Genomic DNA, 20,561 nt, shown 5'->3' with positions numbered 1-20,561 from the left:
TTGGGTGGATTGAGAATAGTGAGGCTAATGCTGTGAGGTAGAGATTTTGATACTAGATTTCTGGGAATCAAACGAAAGGAGGCAGGAGGTTTCTAAGGATAAGCATTTTGGCGAGGGGTCTGGTAGTTACCCTCCTTGTAATTGTTACTATAATTTTTACACATTTCCCTGGTGGAAAGCTTCTAGAATAGATTCCCATTGATTATTTAAGGCTCTCTGTGTATATTTGTGTGTGTATTCAATATTCTTAATGAACATGTTATACACACATACACATGTTTGTATAATAAGTGTGTACTTAAAAATTTTGACTTTGTTGGACTATTATATTGCAATGATAAGCCCAGATTATAAAGCTTTTAGGATGGTGATCAAAATCAACAGTAAGAAATTTCAGTTCTGTGACTAACATGACAAAACATGTTATGACAAAACAAAATGTGACAAAACAAAACATGTTGGAGAAGATGTGGGAAAATTGGAATGCTAGTGCGTTGTTGGTGGAGTTGTGAACTTACTCAACCATTCTGGAGAGCAATTTGGAACTGTGCCCAAAGGACTATAAAACTGCATACCCTTTTATCTAGCAATACCACTTCTAGATCTGTATTCCAAATAGATCATAAAAATGGGAAAAGGACCCACATGTACAAAAATATTTATAGCATCTCTTTTTGTGGTTGCCAAGAATTGGAAATTGAGGGGATGCCCATCAATTGGGGAATGGCTGAACAAGTTGTGGTATATGAATGTAATGGAATTCTATTATTCCATAAGAAATGATGAGCAGGTGGGCTTAAGAAAAACCTGGAAAGATTTGTATAAATTGATGTTGCGTGAAGTAAGCAGAACCAGAATTCTGGTTGTCCTTCTTTCTCGAAGAGGACCAAAATGACATCATCATGCTAAAGTCAAGTTTCAGTGTATCTGACTGGCTGATCAGACCAATACAAGTTCAGAATGCTCTACCACAGGTTGGATACAAATAGTCTGGGTGAACATTTGGGGTGGATTCTCTAAATTTGTGTATCCTGAATTTCCTTTGGGCTATTTCAATTCTGCTTTGTTCATAGAGCACAGCACCTTTTCTGATGAGAACATGCCATGCTTAGCGGTCCTTTGCCAGTGTCTCCCATGTCACACAGTTCCAAAGTTCTTAAGACACCTTGAGAGTGTTCTTGTATTGCTTCTTCTTACCACCATGTGAACGCTTGCCCTGTGTGATCTCTCCATAATATAGCCTTTTTTTTTTTGCAAGCGTAGGTTTTGCATTCAAACATGACGAGTCCATCAGAGTTGTGCTCTCTGAAGCAGAGTGTGAATGCTTGGCAGTTTAGTTGGAAAAAGGGCCTCAGTGTCTGATATCGTATTCTGCTAGGTGATTTTCAGAATCTTCTTGAGACGATTCAAATGGAAGTGATTCAATTTCAGTTTTTTGCCATGATGCTTGTATAACTGTCCACTATACATAGTAACAGCAACATTGTGTAATGACCAATTTTGATAGACTTAGCTCTTCATAGCAGTGCAGTGATCTAAGAGAATTCCAAAACACTCATGATGGAAAATGCTATCCACATCCAGAGAAACAACTATGGAGTCTGAATGCAGATTGAAGCACACTTATTTTCTTTCTCTTTTTTCTTTCTCATGGTTTTTCCCTTTGGTTCTAAGTCTTCTTTGCAACATGACTAATATGGAAATATATTTACTATGATCATACATATATAGCCTATATCAGATTGTATGCTGTCTTGAGGAAGGAGGGGGAGAAAATTTAGAAAGCAAAATCTTATAAAAGTGAACATTGAAAACTAAAAATAAATTTAAAAATAAATTTCAAATCTGAAAATAATTTTTATTGACATCTTGAATTTTTTATATTGAATTGTTAAGTAGTATTTTGATCTCTGATCTCCTGAATACCATTTTTAGTATGAGTTCTTGAATTTGAAAATAAGGCCATATGCAAATCTCCCAAAATATCTGTATTATGGTTGCAAAAGGTTACATTTTGCATAAATTGTTGATGGTCTTCAAGCTGCTTTGCTAAGCTTGAGCTCTGTCTTAGTTGCATTGATCATCAAAACCATCTGTAAGCTTTCTATGGCTAGAGTTTACATAGTTCTGTTAGAGTACCCTTGGAAGGCACAGTGGCATAATAGAGAGCTAGCCTCAGAAGACTTCTGCCTCTGCCACAGAGTGGTTGTGCAACCCTGGGTATATCCCTTAACCTGTCAGTACACTAGGTAACTCTAATATTCTAAGTTCCAGAGAAGTTGACAACATAGTTTCCTAATGTTGGTTAAAGGAGTTTTCTCACCTTGGAGTTATCTATATCATTGAAATCACAGGTTCAATCTTTATCCCTATCTTATTTATACCTTTAATACACCACTTAAGGGGTGGCTAGGTGGCACATTGAATAGAGCACCAGCCCTGGAGTCAGGAGATCCTGAGTTCAATATGGCCTTAGACACTTAACACAAAAAATAGCCGTGTGACCTTGGGCAAGTCACTTAATCCCAATTGTCTTCCACAAAGCAAAAAACAAAACAAAACAAAAAATACACCACTTAGCCCTTGCCCCCACTATTTAAAACCCAAGTAGTAACATAGCAGTACTGAACCTCTTTAAGAGCACATCTAGTATTTTATACAATTAAATTCTAACCATACTTCTGTAAAGTTATTTATAAAGATGTCACCAGGTTATTCCCCTAATTAATAAATTCCAATGCTTCCTATTGTCTAAAGGATACAATGTAAACTCCTCTGATTAGTTTGGAAAATTCTATTTAACCTGGTCCCATTGTATCTTTTAAACCATATTTTATTTTGTTACCCTTCCAGAAATCCAGCTAACCAAGTTTTTCTCTGTCCCTCACACATGGCTATTCATCTCCTTGGCTTTGCACTGACAATGCCCAGTGTTTTGGAATATACTTCCTCCTCAACTCTGCCTCATTGAATCCTATTCCTTCAAAATGCAGCTCAAACACTGCCTTGTAAAGGAAACTTTTGGGGGAAGGAGCCAAGATAGTGGAGTGAAGGAAGCTTTTTTTCTGCACTCTTCTAACATACTGTAGCAGCAAGCACCCCAAGTGTCCTCAGGGTTTGCAGCTACCACAGGTTCTTGGATCTGCTTTGTTAAAGGAAAGCAACTCAAAATGGGTTAACAAGCTTACTTTAATCAGTCAGACATATATCGTTTACCTTGTTCAGGAGAAAAGGTCAGCACCCTGAACCTCAAAGTATACAGGCATAATTATCAAGACAGAAACATCAAGTAGACAGATTTCCAAACTGTCCAACCATTACATCCATACCCAGTCAACATCTGGGTTTCCACATTCTGGGTTTTTCAAAGCCGGGGGACTCTCAACAACGGCTTCCCAGAAATCAGATCAAATCACAGAACACTTCTCAAAGTGAGTCCCCAAACAAAGCTACACATCAGTGCTTATATAGCCTTCTCCTGGCTCAGAGAATGTAACAACCTTTTTGACCCACTGGCCAATCAAAAAGTATCTTCTGAAAAACAAGCCTCCCTCCCCAGGCTTCTGGTGCACTTTAGCCTAGGGGCAGGGAAGATCTTTAAAATTTACATTCGCATTACACATACCCTTCTAAAAAACTTTAAAAAGTACATCAAACTGAATTCCGAGATAACCAACAAAAGTCACAGTGAGTCATTTTTCTAGCCCAGGGTAACTGAGGAAGACAGAAACAGAGGTCTGTAGACATTGGGGTGGGTACTGGGCCGGAGGGCACTGCATGGACTGTGGGCTTTGGAGTGGGAATTGTCAGTATCAGCAGTGGTGGCAGCACCAGGAGTGCCTGTCACCCAGGGAAGGTCAGGAGACTGAAAATCTGGTCAGAAAGAAATTTTTTTGGGGGGTGGGGGGAGGCAGAACCCTGTGCTAGCACTGAGCACAGAATTGAGTGCCATTTGTCAACTCCATTACCCAATTCCAGGATGTAGAGGAGTGATTATGGTCAGAGACACTGCTAGCAGAGCAGTACTACCTGAGTGGTGACTAGAGCCAGACCAGGAAGACAGTGACCAGATTTCACCCTGAATTATGCCATTTTCGAAGTGCTAAAAATACATAGGCCCCAGATGTGGCTTTGAAAGCAGCAGAACATTAATGCTTCATGCTCAGGCCAGTTATCCTCCAGAGGTGAGCAGAGACAAACTCTAATGTAATAATATAAAGTTAAGGAATAGGTTGGAAAAATGAGCTAACAACAACAAAAGAACCTGACAATAAAAAGCCGCTATGGTGACAGGGATCCTCAAGACATAAATTCAGAACAAGACAATGATTTACAAACATCTTTAGTCTCAAAGAAAATGAAAATTGGAAACAAATCTAAGAAGAATTTCTAGAAGAGCTACAGATTTTTTTCATGAAAAGAGCAAAAATGATTTTAAAAATCAAATCAGCAGTAGAGGAAAAATGCAAAAAACATGAGAGCTATGCAAGAAAATTATGAAAAGAGAATAACACAGTAAGAGACAAAAAAAATACTGAAGAAAATAGTTCCTTAAAAATCAGAATTGGCCAAATGATAAAAAGAGATACAAAACTTTATTGAAGAAAAAATAAGTCCTTAAAAATTAGAATTGTCAGGTGGAAGAAGCTAATAACTTTGTGAGACACGAAGAAGCAAATAAAGTCAAAGGACTGGAAAATAGATGAAGGTGTGAAATACCTCATAAGAAAAAGAACTGGCCTGAAAAATAGAACAGGAAGAAATAATTTAAGAACTGTTGTACTGCCTGAAAGCTATGACTTAAAGCAAAACCTAGACATCATATTTCAAGAAAATATAAAGTATAACTGCCCATATATCTTAGAATCAGAGGGAAAAATTGATATTAAAAGAATCCACCAATTGCTTTCTGAGATTTCAAAATGAAAACTCCCAGGAATGTTGCACACAAATTCCAAAGCCTCCAGGTCAAGGAAGAAAATAGTGTGAAACAGCAAGAAAGAAAAATTTAACTACCATGGAATCACAGTAAGAATGACACAAGATTTAGCCACTGCCACCAAAAAGAGCAGAGGGCTTGGAATGAAGTATTCTGGAATGCAAAGGAGTTTAGGATTACATTCAAGAAAAACCTACCCAGCAAAACAGTGTGTGTGTATGTGTGTGTGTGTGTGTGTGTGTGTGTATAGAAATTGAACGAAATAGTGGAATTTTAAGCCTTCCTGATAAAAATACTAGAGCTGAATAGAAAATTTGACATTGAAACACAAGACTCAAGAGAAACATAGAGTTAAAATGTTAACATTCTTATGGAAAAGTGATACCTGTAACCCTTAACTTCATTATCATTAGGGTAGTCAGAAGGATTCTACTTAGAGGGTGTAATTATGATTCTGTTATGTTAGGATGATTTCTGAAGAAGAATGGAAGGGTGAGAAAGAGGGATATACTTGAAACAGCAGAACAAAGAGGAAGAGTAAAGAAAATTATCTCACATAAAAGAGGCACATAAGGAAGAGTTTTACAATAAGGAGGAAAATGTTGGGTATGGGGGAGTGGGCAATGCTTTAACCTCACTCTGAACTGTTTCAAAGAGGGGATATACCATGTTTCCCTGATAATAAGACACTGTCTTATTAATTTTTTTGGAAAGAAAAACACCAGAGGGCTTATTTTCAGGGGAGGGCTTATGTTGTCCTGCCTCAGCTCTCCTCCGTGGCACTGCTCTCAATGGCGCCAGCAAGCAAATCACTAGGGAAGAACAGGATGACACGCTCACTGCTGCAGCTCTGATTGGATGCAGCTTGGAGCGCGGCATGTGTTTCACCCGGGGGGGTGGGGACGGTGCATACAGAGGGTACCGTAATGTAGCGTGTAGCGCAGGGGATCACCTTCACTACAGTAGCACTCAATAGGGCTTATTTTCGGGGGAGGGCTTATTTTAGAGGAATCTTACACAGTAAGGGGAGGGCTTATTTTCGGGATAGGTCTTATTATTGGGGAAACACGGTATATATACACACAAAGTTGGATATGGAAATTCATCTTACTCAACAGAGGAGTAGCAAGAGAAGGGGCTAAGAGAAAGGAAGCAGTGATGAGAGAAGGTAGATTAGAAACAACAGACTTTTGAGGAGGTTTTTGTTGCACAGTTGTTTTTTAGCCATGTCCAACTCTTCATGACCTCATTTGGGGTTTTCTTGGTAAAGATACTGGAGTGGTTTGCCATTTCCTTCTCCAGCTTTACAGATGAGGAACTGAGACAAACAGGGTTGAGTGACTTACTCAGCATCACATAGCTAGTAAGTATCTGAAGCCAGTTTTGAACTCAGGAAGTTGAGTTTTTCTGATTCCCAGCCTAATATTCTATCCACTGCACCTTTTGAGGTGGGGACAGGATAAAAAAAAAAGAGAATTTTTTGTAAGAATGACAATGAGTTAAAATGTAAAACACTTTGTACACCTGAAAGTGGCTATATAATTGCTATTGTTACCATTTTATTGTTGTTATAATGGGAATAGTTCTGAGAGAAGAGCTGATGCAAAGATAGAATTGACAGCACTTGACTACTGCTTGGATGTGGTTGATCAGAGAGAGGAATGCCTTAATCATGTCTAGGGAGACTGGTAGTATCATTTACAGAAAAGTTAAGAGGAGACTAGAGGAAGATTTTAGGTTATTCAGTTTTCAGTTTTCAACTTCAGAATAAACCTTTTACTTTTCTCAATTTCCAAATCTCTAGTCCAAAGTAGACTAAGTTTTGGCAGATAGTATTAATATCTGAACCCTCACTTGCATAATTAGCATTGGGTTTAAAAAAGAAAAGAAAATTCTAGAATATATGAACAAGATCTATTGCAGATTATATATTTTTGTAGAAAAACATCTGAGGGCAAGATTTCCAAGTTTTAATGTGTAATTTAAGCTTTTGAAAATGTGTAATTGTAATGCATGGCACTTCTAATCTTAAATACATTTTTAAACATTATCATCCCAAGCAGGCAATTATATTCTATATTGCAAATTTGGCTATGATGAAAAGTAAGATAAGATGAATTGATTTGTTCACCCCCGAAAAGAAATAATAGAGAATTGAGATTATAACATTCAGTTATGTAACATATATCTATGTTCTTATTTAGCTGACTATATCTTGAATTTTTAAGTTCTTGTCCCTAGTATGATTACAGTTTGAAAAAAAATTTAATTGTAGTACATGTCCTATCAAATGATGGTAGTTTAATATCTAAGAAATGTTTTGAAGAAAGGTTACAGATCCAAAATACTCCTAGAATCAGACTTCTAAGAAACTTCAGAGGACATCTGATATAACCCATACCTGACAAAGAATCCTCTCTATAGCATAGCTAATAGGAGGTTGTCAAATTTTGCTTATTTTGTTATTTCAGTTGTGTCTGAGTCTTTCTGACCCCATTTTGGGGTTTTTATAGCAAAGATACTAGAGTGATTTGCTATTTCCTCCTCAAGTTCATTTTACAAATGAGGAAACTGAGGCAAACCAGGTTACGTGGCTTGCCTGGGATCATAGCTAGTGTCTAAGGATAGATATGAACTCAAGTCTTCCTGACTCCAACCCCAGAACTCTAACCACTGCACCACCTAGCTGCCCTTTTGCTTAAATATCTCTAATGAAGGAAGAGCTTTATTCTGAGGCAAAATATTTTACTTTTACATAGTTGTAATTGTTAGGAAGATTTGCCTTATGTTAAGCCAGTTCTGCCTCTCTGTGTCTTTCATCTGCTGCTCCCACACTACCTTTAAGAGCCAAGCAGAACAAGTTAAATCACATATCTGCATGACAGCCCTTTGTAGCCTATATTTGAAGATAATTCCTATATCCCCGCTTTGTCTTCTTTAGGTTCAATACTTATAGTCCCTTTCAACTGATACTGATATAGCATAATCTTCCTTTGTCATTTTGGTTATCCTTCTTTAAATACTCTCTACTTTATCAATATCCTTTCTAATATGTAGTACCAAAACTGAGCAAACTATTTTTGATGTTTTTTTTACCAGATCATAATACATAGGACTAGTAGTTCTCTAGTCATTGGAGTCATTAGACATATTGCTTCTCTTAATAAAGTCTAAGATTGAGTTACTTTCTTATGTCAGTTGAAGACGTTATCAATCTTCTACTTATCTAATTTCAATCTGGGAATCATCCTCAAGTTCCTTCCTTCATTTGTAATGATTTACCAAGTCTTTTTGATTCCGCCTTTACAGTAATACCTTGTATTCCTCTTGGTCTTAGCATTCTCAGTGTCACCATTTTTGTTAAAATCCTCATCATCTCTTATCTGAACTATTGCTGTTGCATTATAGTTCATCTCCCTGCTATGTAGTCTTTCCACTCTTTAATACATCCTCTACAAAACTTTCAAGACAATACTTTTAAAGCACAGTCTATGCTACTCCCTTGCTTAAGAAACTCCATGACCTCCCTTTTGCCTCTATCATAAAATATTAAGATGTTCTAATTAATTTATTTGTCATTTCCCAGAGGTTAGCATTATAAGAAATTACCAGCATATTTTTTTGAAGATAGGTTTCATGTCAGTTTCCTTAACCAGTTTCTCTATTCAGCACTTATACAACTTTATATTACTTACATTTTGGTATTGCCATTGTTTATATATCATTTGAAAATAAACCCCTTTTTAATAAAAATAGGGAAAGGAGAAGTCTTGGGCATTCAGTCAGGGACAGTAGGTGGTGGAGATCATATTAGTACTACTTGCTTTCATTGATAATTTTCTTTGTCTTGGATGGCAGTGTTTTCCTTTCTGTTATCTTATTCTTTGACTTGCAGTGTCATTTTAGTTTCACTTTGAACATGTTTGAATTGGAGGTGTGTGCATGGAGGAAAAGAATAAGGAAAGGGAAGGAGAAAGCATGGTTGTAGAATAAGGATTTGGGATAAGAACTATTTCACTGAATAGGTGGTTTTACTTTCAAAACATCTCCCTTACTGTTTAGATGTAATGCTATTAGGCTACTTTATACCTACAACATAAGCTAAATAAGTATTTTTGCTTTTAAAATATTTTCCCTAATCATGCATGAGTATAGTTAAAGGATATGAAGGAAGTTAGTGAAGGATAAATCTAGAAAGGTAGATTGAAACACATTATAGAAGGCCTTGATTGACATACTAAGGAGAATATGAAGTTAATTTGGCAGGCAGTGATAAATGGACTGACATTGATTTGGCACACATTTATCTAACACTTGTATCAGATACCATGCTAAGTACAGAGGATACAAAGACAAAAATAAAATAATCTTGTCCTCTAAGAGCTTTCATTTTATTGAAAGAAGACAAAGTAGGGGTGGATAGGTGGCGTAGTGAGTAAAGTACCGGCCCCAGAGTCAGGAGGACCCGAGTTCGGTTCAGTGAGTAAAGAGCTGGCCCTGGAGTCAGGAGGTCCTGAGTTCGGTTCCAGCCTCAGACACTTAACACCCACACAAAAAAACTAGCCGTGTAACCTTGGGCAAGTTACTTAACCCCAATTGCCCTCCAAAAGGCAAAAAAAAAAAAAGACAAAGTAATTTCCAGGGAGGACACTAGCAGCTGGGTGGAAGAGATCAAGAAACTCTTCCTGTAGAACTGGAGGGGGCAATAAGATGGTTCACATGATGGAAGCATGAAGGAGCAAGAGACATAGATATAGCATTTTGAGAGGACTGAAAATTATGCCTGAAAATTTTTTTTTCATGTAGTTATCTTTTTGGTAGCTTTAAGTAATGCTAATGAATGTACCTTTTAAAAACTGGTAAAAAAAATATTGAACATTTGTTATAATTTGTCCCTTAAACTTACCTGACAGAAACAGTGATTATGCTTGAGGTTCCTTTTTGCCTCTGGTGGTGAGATAGAAGAAACTGCAAGCTCTTACTAGGGTGTTTGCTGTGCACTGACACAAAGGAATCATGTACCCAGAATGTCTGAGGTGTGTAAAAAGATGAGGAGGAACTTAAGGGCTATTCTTGTCGGTATTTTTGACAGTGCTTAGTGATTTTAGAATTATTAGCAGCTTGGAATTATCAAGATGATCTTTATTTTCATCTGTTTTCATTTCTGGGAAATAAAAAATTAAATGTAATAAGGTTTTAGAGAAAGTTCAAATATTTGCACTTTGATTATTTATTATTATTGGCTGTACTTTTAAGGAAATTTTGTTTTTGTGTATTCTTTTTATGTGTTTATTTCATAGTATTTTTAAACTCCATCACTTTTTTAGAGAAAGTATTTTGAGAAAATGATGCTGTTATACAGAAGAAATTTTCTTTTTGTTACTAATTGAAACTTTGCATGGAAAGGCACCTTGAGCCTTGAAGATGGTGCTTTTCACATGTGCTGAATCCACTTTGAATTTTTTAACTGCTTCAAAGGATTCATGGGACAGCTAGAAAAGGCATTTATTTCTCTGATGGTTAACTGTGTTGGTGTCTCAGCATTTCTGAGCTCACTGAAAGCAAAAATGTAATGAGCTGTTAGTGATGAAACCTGTTGGATTTCCGGAGGAGCAGCTGGAGTTTTTGGTCTTGCTAAACAGCAATGATTCAAGTCTTACAAATTGTAAAGGATCTGGTGTCACCATCAAGACAAAGATCAGCCACTGGGAAGAAAGGTAGGAATAGTGTTAAGAATGTTGGATCATAGCACTTTGAGGCATTCAGTGATTTTTTTTTATGTAACTATTTACAGAACAGCTACTTAAAATGTATTTTCAGTTACCATGAAGATATAATATGCTATTGTAATTCTGATACTTGAATTTCATAGTTTCTCAGACTTGCTTGCTTAGACATGAGTCAATAACAAGCCAATTGTAATTGACAAATTTTAAAAACCATAAACTTAGTTATATCATAAGCAAGCTAGTAGAAGTCAGGGAGAATAAGGAGAATTTTATTATATTTGCAGCAGAGAACATTTTCTTCACAATTTTCATAGCCAGAAACATGAGCTAAAAATTATTCTTCCTGATTATAAAAAATGTAACTATTAATGGTAAAATTGAAAGATCTTACAATCAGTTTACATCCAAGTAAGAAAATTATTCAATTTATGTTTATTTTGCTATTTAGTCATATTAATTGTTATATTAATAGATTGAAATCTAAGTGCTTTTGTCAGATGAATATTGTCAATGGTAAGGGACAATATTATTATTGTAGCTTTGGAGGGTGGTTAATTCTTCTGGTCTTTTTAGTGTTTTTTACATTTATCTGCTGCTATTTCTTTTTAAAGCAATCTTATTTTTTCTAATAATTCTACTCAATTTTAGCTAGTGGTATGATGAAATATATCTTCAAATTCTCATATTGAATTTATACTTTTTTCCATCTTAAAGCAAGTTAAGGAAACCATGACATCAAATAATTTATGTAATATTGATTTTTATTATTTAAAGCACTGACTTAGATTTGAGGATAACTTTGAAAAAAAAATAGAGCTAGGCTGCTAATACTGACAACTGTATTATTTGTTGACAAAGCAAAATAGTTGACCCACTCAACTACTTCATTATAACTCCATGTGATTTTTTTTAAAGTAGGTATACTTCAAAAAACATAGTTTCGAAAGGTTTTATGTAAATTGAATTATATTCCAAATATGTTTAGGAAGCTGCCTCTCCAAAGCAATATTGTTTCTTATGGTGATGTATTAAATATATTTTAGTCATAGCTTTCATAGTTCTTTAGTTAAAGCTTGGTAATCCTAGTATTCAAATGAATTTTTATAAAATACTTCAAGTTAGGTTTTTAATTGATTGCCAAGAATGTTAAGCAGCATCAAATGATATAAGCTTGCAGAATAATTGAATTTTAGAGCTGGATGGGATTTTAGATCTCAAGTACACATTTTACATATAAGCAATTTTCCATTTAAAGTATGGTAAGGTATCTTTAAACAAATGATCAAACAGAACTGCTATTGTTTCAAAGAAATGCATCATCTCTATCTTCAAAAAGCAAAGAAGCAAATGTTATTTATCTTTGCAAATATCAGAATGCTATTTAGAAATCTTCTGTATTTATTTACCTCTATTTCCTTTTCTCCTAAAATAGAAAATGACGTGTTCCTTCCATTTATAAATAATGAAATTCTAAAATATGGTGTTTTTTTTTAAATTAACATGTTTTAGTATTTAAAGAATGCAGGAGTTGGCTAATTTAATCCTGTTCTATTTAAGTAGTGCCAGGTTCCTGGATTGTGCATTTGAAATCACAATCATACTTGCTTGGAATATATCCAGAAAAAAAGGTAATAATAATGATAACTATTTTTCAGTATTTCAGTACATCGTTCCTTTCAAAGTACTTATATATACAATAACATATTTGGAAATAGTTTCTACATTTAACCAGTTTAGGGATATGCTATAAAATGTACCATATGTGCACAGGACTAGCTAACCCGCTGTTACACTGAAGGATTTTCTTATTTTTTTAGATCAATTATTTGCAGTTATGATAAAAATAGAACAAATTTTAGTTATTCTTAGTATCTTTCCGGAAAAAAAAAAAAACCAACCTAAATTTTGGGCATTTGATGGTGACCTATGGCCCTGCATTTGCTTTTACTAACTGGTTTTATTTCATTCTTTTAGGAGATAGTTATATGTCATATATTTAATAATACTGATAAATTGCTTGCTTATTTGAGAAAAGATATGCCATAAGCAGATACTCAGTTTTTATTCAGTTCTTATACTGAATCAGAGAATCTTAATCTTTAATAAGTCATCTAGCCTTAAATTAAAGAATTCCAGTGATGGGGAATACAGTGCCTCCTGAGGCAACCCCATTTGTTGTTTGTAGAGCTTTAAGTATTCAGAAGTCTTCCCTTATTTTGAATAAAAATTTACCTCTATCCTTCTGGTGCTATTAAGAAAAAAAAATCTTGTTTCCTTTTCTGTGATAGCCTTTTGGGTAATTGTAGCCTGCTACCAAAATTTCTAACATTGAATTCTCTGGGCTAAACATGTCCTTTTCGTTCAACTAATGCTCATGATATGATCTCTAGCCCTTCCACCATCAAAATCTACCTCCTCTACACATACCCTGGCTTGCCAATGTTCTTCCTAAAATGTGGTACCTTCAATTGGATGATATTTATTCTAACTAGGACAGAATATGCCTGGACTTTTACCTTCCTTTTCTAGGCACCATATCAACACACACACACACACACACACACACACACACACACACTCTATTCCCCCTTGTTTCCCAGCATTGAGTAACAACCCAAAAGGAGAGATTATCCTTTTACATACTTCACAGATGCAATTTTTCTGGTTCAAAAAGGGGAAACTCGGAAGCCATCATTGAAACTTTCTGTCTACTCTGTATACATATTTGGAGCCCACTGCATTCCATTTCTGTCTCTAGCTGACTATAAAGACTAGACTTTAATAAATTTATTTTGGACATATAAATCTTGTACATGGGTTTTCTCCTTTTTTCTTTCCCTAGTGTGGACACTGAGTTTCCACTTAATCATTCCTTTGGAGAGGCCTTTGCCACCAAATATAGGAATTTAAACAAAGAGTCCTCAGCAGCTATGAGTGGCCCCAGTTCAAAGATAGTGAAGTAGGATGTCTAATGCATTTCAGAAAAATTTCCATCCAGAGTGGTTAAATTATATTTTTCAGTGTTTGGGCATTTAGAGGAATAATAAGCTCCAAATAGCACTATATAAAATTAATTTACTAGTAAAATATTATTCCTTCAAAGTAATATATAAATGAGAATAGAATGGAACTCCTTGAGGCAATAAGTGAATGAAAAAGCACAAATGACTGTATGCCAGGCATTATGCTAAGCATTGTGGATAGAAATACAAAAATTTTGGTGCCCTCAATGATCTTACATTCTAATAGGGAGAGACAACACATAAATGAGTATTGTGACCAGAAAAAGGCATGTTTGGAGAATCACAAAAAAAATAATGTCAGAAGTACAAGATAGAAGAGACATTGCTACACAAAAATTCATCAGAAAAATGTTTGGGGTTTTAGTAGATTGGAACCTCATTGAGAATCAAACAATCAATAAATATTTATCGTGTCATGCTGTGTGTGTCAAGCACTGTACTAGGTGCTCAGGTTACAAATGCAAAAGTGAGATAGTTCTTGTCCTCAAGGAACTTATATTTTACTCGGAGAATACCACATATTCACTGAAAAGTACATATAGGAAGAGAAGTCTTGAGAGAGTATGATAGCTTTTTTCAATTATGTGAAGAGACATCATGTGAGAAAGGGACTAGATTTGTTCTGTTTGCCTCCAGAGGAAATACTGAGAGCAATGAGTGAAAGTTGCATTTAGGGTTAATTTAGGCCTGATGAAAAGAAGAACCTCTGAAAGTGGATGAGTTGCTTTAGGAGGTAGACTTGAGGTGATCTAGATAATCCTAGATGACTACATGTCAAGAAGGATATAGAGAGCATTCTTGTTCAGGTTCACATTGGATATCCATACCTGTAGTTCTCACTCCTGACTTCTTAGACTTCCTTTAAGTCCCAACTATAGGAAACCTTTCCCAATTCTTAATTCTAGTGCTTTCCCCTGATTAATTGTTCCTATTTTTCCTGTATGTAGCTTGTTTATATATATTTGCTTTTTGTCTTCTCCATTAAAGCTTCTTAAGAGCAAGGACTGTCTTTGCCTTTATGTCCCAAGCCCTTTATATAGTGCTTGGCACATAGTAGGCACTTAATAAATGCTTACTGAAGATGGGATCAAGATGGTGGAATACAGGCAGCAACCCAGCAGAACTCTCCCAACTTTCCCCTCCAAACAACTTTAAAATAACTCTTCAAATCAAATTTTGGCAAAGCAGAGCTAACAGAAGGTCAGAGTGAGACATTTTTTCCAGCCTAAGACAGTGTGGGAGGTCAGCAGGAGTGGTCTGTGATACCAGAGTGGCAACTGGCCTACAGCAGCACTAGTGGTGGGCCTTGGAAGTGCCTGTGAAAGTGGAAATAGCAGCAGTAGCAACAGCTTTGGGAGCTTTCTACCCAGAAACAGTAAGGAGACTTGCTGACTTGTCAGAAGGAGATTACAAGGGACCTTTTGCTGGCATTAGGTACAATTGGTGCTGATTAGCAGCTCTGTTGCCTATAAAAATTGTGTGTCATTTTTCCAGGGCAGAGAGGAATAGTTTTGGTTGGTCACAAAGGAACTGGGGTTTTAGTCACAGAACCAAGGAAGAGAGGAGCTAATGCTTGTAGCTGCAAGAAACAGGGTCCCTTTGTGGGTAATGACCAGAGCACAGACCATAGACGGAGCAGTGACCACACCTCTTCTTGGATCATACCACCTTAGAAGCACCAGAAACTTGCAGACCTTCAGAAATGGCTCTGAAAACAGCAGTACAAAAAATTGCCCAAAACTTGTAACAGTGCCTGGCCACCCTTAAGGCAATAGAACTGAACTTTAACATAAAGTTCAAAGTCAAGAAATACTCTAGGAAAGTGAGTGAACAACAAAAAAAGAGCTTGACCATATCAAATTGCTATGTGGCAGAGAAGATCAAGACATAACTCAGAAGACAACAATATGAAAATAGCTGCAAGCAAAGCCTCAAGGAAAAGTGCTAATTGGGCCCAAGCCCAACAAGAATTTTTGGAAGCTGGGGATGGCCAGGTAGCACAGCGAGTAAGAGCACCAGCCCCAGTGTCGGGATGACCTGGGGATCGAATCCGGGCTCAGACACTTAGCACCCACCCAGAAATACTGGGCTGTGTAACCTTGAGCAAGTAACTTAACCCCTATTGCTTAGGGGCTGCCAGGTGGCACAGCGAGTAAGAGCACCAGCCCCAGTGTTGGGATGACCTGGGATTGAATCTGGGCTCAGATACTTAGCACCACACCCAGAAATAACTGGCCATGTAACCTTGAGCTAGTTACTTAATCCCAATTGCTTTATAAAAAAAGAATTTTTGGAAGAATTAAAGAAAACAATGAGAGTGGTAGAAGAAAAATTAGGGCAAGAAATGAGAATGATGCAAGAAAATTATGCAAAGAGAATTAATACCTTTATAAAAAAAAGGCACAAAAAATACTGAATAAAATAACATCTTGGTAAAAGATGTACAAATATTCACTGAAGGAAAGAACTCTTTAAAAAAGTAGAATAGGCCAGATGGAAAAGCTCATTGAAGATAATAATTGCTTAAAAATTAGAACTGCCCAAGTGGAAGTTGATGGTTCTGTGAGCCATCAAGAAACAAAGAAATTCAAAAAGAATGACAAAAGAAAATGTGAAATAACACATTGAAAAAACAATGACTTGGAAAATAGATCAAAGAGAAGTAATGTAAGAATCATTGGACTACTTGACAGACAAATTTTTTAAAAAAGAGCCTAGATATATATTTCAGGAAATTATAAAGGAGAACTGCTCCAATTTCTTGGATCCAGAGAGTAAAATAGAAATTGAAAAAATCTACCAGTTACCTCCTGAAAGAGATCTTAAAATGAAAGATATAGCCAAATTCCAGAGTCTTTGGGGCAAGGAGAAGGTATTGCAAGTAGCCAGAAGAATATCATGGAACCACAGTCAAGATCACCCAAGATTTATCAGCTTCTATGTTAAAGAAGCAGAGAGCTTGGAATATATTATTTCAGAAGGCAAAGGAGGGAGGATTACAACCAGGAATAAACCTACCCAGAAAAATTGAGTATAATAAAGGCCTGGGACAAAAATCTATTTTTATGCTTCATCTGAAGTAATAAAAGGCAGGATTAGCAGACATGATCTCAGAGGAAGCAAAAGCAAAAATAGACCTGAATAAAAGGAATAGTAAGTGAATCTATATTTTGCTAAAAGATACCAAGTTTATCTGATTTTCTTTTCATTTTTCAAATTTATAAAAATAAAATATTTGATAAATGATCAAAGCATATGAACAGGCAGTTTTCAGAAGAAGATATCAAAGTTATATATACATGCGTGAGAAAAATGCTCTAAATCACTACTGATCAGAGAAACTCAAATATAAACAACTCTGAGTTACCACCTCATGCCTATCAAAAATGACAAATGCAAGAGGGGATGGTGAAAAGTAGGTCCACTAATAAAGTGTTAGTGGAGTTGTGAACTGGTCCAATCATTCTCAAGAACATTTTGGAACTACAGACAGTTCTCTCTTTACAGAAATTCACATTACATAAATTTGACTTTATGCAAAGCATTCTGTAACAAATCCACACTTCAAAAAAACACTTATGTTAACTTTAGCATACATTACTGTTTTCTCTCTTTCTCTTTCTGCATTCTTGCCCCTTGGCTAAGTGTTTCATGTCCCCTGTGACCCCCATTAAAAAAAAAAAACGCCCTCCAAGTGAAAATCAGAAGAATGGCTTGCAGAGAGACTGCCAACACTACTGTTAACACTGCCAGATTGGGGTTTGGCCCTCTGGCACTAAGAGAGAAAAATTTCCGTGTTCCCCCTACCTGCCCACATGTCTGGCCTCCTAGGTGTCTGTCTTCTGTCTGTCCATGCTTGGGTATTGTGTCTGTCACCAGCCCCCACATTTTGCTCATCCTCTCCTATCACTGTCTGTTTCTGGCCCCCACATATCTGCTTCCTGTATGTTTTATCTCTTGCTTCTGACCAGATTGACCTGATGTGGCTGGCCCCAGCCCCACATCTTCCTCCTGTTCTCTCTTCTCTGTCCCTGGTCCCCAAGTGTCCTTGAACTGTGTGCTGGTCCCTTACCTCCACAGGCTCAGGACCCTCTTCCTATTTCCCTTGCCTCCCTCTCCTTTCCCCTTATTTGCAGGCAAATTTATATTACATAAAAATTACTTTATGTAGAGATTTGTAGAAGAGTCCGTTTATGTAAAGTGAGAACTATCTGCATACTCAGAGGGCTGTAAAACTGGGCATACCTTTTGACCCAGAAATATCACTTCTAGATTTGTATCCCAAACAGGTCAAATAAAAAAGAATAGTACCTACACATACCAAAATATTTATAGCAGCTTTTTTTGGGGAGGCAAAGAATTGGATAGTAAGGGGATGCTAATCAATTGGGGAATGCTTATGAGAAATGGTAAGAGGGATAGTTTCAGAAAAAACATGGCAAGACCTAAGAACTGATGCAAAGTGAAGTAAGAACTGTGAGATTATTTGCATAGTAACAGCAATGTTGTGATAATGATCAGCTGTGAAAGACTTGACTACTCAAATCAGTGCAGTGATCCAAGAGAATTCCAAAGGACACAAGAAAAAAATGCTCTCCACCTTCATAAAGAGAACTAATGAATTCTGAGTGCAAAATGAAATAGAATTTTCTTGCCTTTTTTTTTGCACTATGGCTAATATAGGAATATGTTTTTTATGACTTCATATGTATAATTGATATTATTTTACTTGCCTTTGCAGTGAATGGAGGAGGAAAACAATTTGGAACTCAATTTTAAAAGAATGTTAAAAATAAATGACATTGTTATTGCTATTGTTATTATCATAATAAAATGCTTATTTCCTATCTGACTCATTTTACTCTGATGTTCTTTCCATTTCTTAAATTTGTGATTTGGTGAAAAGCATGCAGCTTATTGAAGCACAGGTTCTTTTTTTTTTTAATTGAATTTCTCCTTTGAAGTCCACTGTACAAATGATTGAACAAGATTAAAATATTAAAACATACACCTTAATACAACTCACCCCAGTCTTATTTTCTGTAATCAAGATAAGTTAACTAGAATATCATGTTTCTAATTTAAGAGCTTGCCACTTGGCAAATTTTTTTTTGAGCTAGAGACTCCAGAAATGAATACCAAATTGAATTGCTTTCTTCTGTTTAGACTCAGGATTGATTGCATTTTTCAATTGCAGCATATATTAAAATTTTAATACAATTCAAAGCCTGATAGTAATACATTCAATGAACATTAATTTATCTCTGAGGCTAAGATTTCAGGAAATTTTTTTTTTCAGCATTGATGTATTTTAACTTCTTTGCTTTTAAAAGATGGGAGATAGTTAATTTTGACATTCTTGTTGAACCCCACCCCTAAACCTGCCTTTCTTCCTGACTTCCAGATTTTGTTAACAGCACCATGGTTTTTTTTTTTTTTAAGTCATCCAGACTTAAAAACTTAGAATGTACTTTTAATCTTTCTTCCCTCTCATGCTGAGTTCTGCTGATTCTACCAGAATTTCTCATATCTTTTGTTCTACTGCTCTAGATTAGGCTTTTTTCTCCTATCACCTGGAATGTTGTAACTTCCTAATTAGTACCCCTGTTCTGGTTTGTCTTTCTCCAATTTATTTTTCACATAGCTGCCAAAGTATTCTTTCTGATACAGAGGTCCAACCATATCACTCAAAAGCCAACTCTTGTTATACATGTATAAATATATTTTCATTGCCTTCTTTTTTGTCTCATTGGTTTACTGCTTTTTCTTTCCTCCTCTCTTCTCCTCCCTCCCCACCCACTGAGAAGAAAAGAGAAAAGCTGCTACAAACACATATATTCAAGAAAAACACAATTTTCCCTTGGCTGTGTGTGTACATATGCACACACAATTAAAGACGTATGTCTCCTTTGGCAGTCTTGAGCTGCTCACCTCTCTATCAGAAGTTGTTTAGTTTTTCTATCAGCGTGTTTTATTAATAGTCCTCTGAGATCCTAAGTTTTGCAAAGTTTTTAAAAAAAAATCATATTATTGTGATTACATAAATTGACTTGCTGATTCTTTTCCCTTCACTTAATTCATGTATTTCCAAGTTTCTCTGAAATCATCCTCTTCATGATTTCTTACAGCCAGATCCCATCCCCAGTGTCTATAGACCTCTGTCTTCTTATGCCAGTTTGGAGTAGACTAATGACTTGTTATATTTTTTCTTGGATTTCTATATCAGGATTCAGTCTATTGACTTTCCTAGGCCATTTTGGAGGATTTGTGTTGGGTGGTGGAGGGGAGGCAGAACTGACTGTACTTTTTGTTACTGTGCTATCTTGTCCCTGGCACTGTTCTAATGGAAATGCATTTATAAACTAATTGATGGGGAATCAAGAAAATAGTTTCCAAAGAAGCCACAAACAAGGTTTTTCATCGGTTTAGAAAATTCTTTGGCTTGCATTCTATCTAAAGAATGAAAATATTACCAAAAATGCAAGTAGTTGGATAAATTCAGTAAATGCCAAAACCACAAAATTACCCCTGAGAAAAATGCACACACTTTAATTTCAGTATACTTATACTTTTTTTGTAGACCTTAAATTGTGGAGTAGAAATTCATAAAACTGAATTTAAATACATGCGTGCACATATGTACATGCATATACACACATCCCCATACTAGTACTAATTTTAAAAACTAGAAATATTTCTTATAATTTAGTCAGATAATGTTTTAGACCTTAAATTTAAAAGACAGGATGACATCAACTGATTGATTTTGATATAAAGTACACTTAATGGGCAGCAAAATATTACTTTGCTTAGCATATACTTTTAAGGAACGTAACTTTGCTTTTTTTTTTATTTTGCTTTTTGGAGGGC

The 20,561-nt window shown here is 35.9% G+C and overlaps 1 protein-coding gene across 6 annotated transcripts in view; it reads left to right on the top strand.

Annotated features, from left to right (window-relative positions):
- The window catches only part of LOC138175833 (USP6 N-terminal-like protein), a 201,909-nt gene that overhangs the window by 44,104 nt on the left and 137,244 nt on the right, over positions 1-20,561 (top strand). The window contains exons 1-2 of one of the 6 annotated variants that reach the window (XM_069106378.1): positions 10,109-10,656; positions 12,226-12,296. The exons of 4 other annotated variants lie outside the window; for them this stretch is intronic. In XM_069106378.1, the coding sequence (XP_068962479.1) occupies positions 10,526-10,656; positions 12,226-12,296 (202 nt within the window). In that variant the 5' untranslated portion in view covers positions 10,109-10,525. Of the gene's footprint in view, positions 1-10,108; positions 10,657-12,225; positions 12,297-20,561 lie in introns of those variants that run through there. One more of the 6 variants, XM_069106387.1, reaches the window with a different exon arrangement.

Source organism: Petaurus breviceps, unplaced genomic scaffold (genome assembly GCF_028583685.1).
Source record: "Petaurus breviceps papuanus isolate PSGF00001 unplaced genomic scaffold, PetGlider_PUasm1.0 79, whole genome shotgun sequence".
NCBI classification, from domain to species: domain Eukaryota; kingdom Metazoa; phylum Chordata; class Mammalia; order Diprotodontia; family Petauridae; genus Petaurus; species Petaurus breviceps.
The sequence above is the reverse complement of the archived record's forward strand: the minus strand, read 5'-3'. Positions and strand labels throughout refer to the sequence as shown.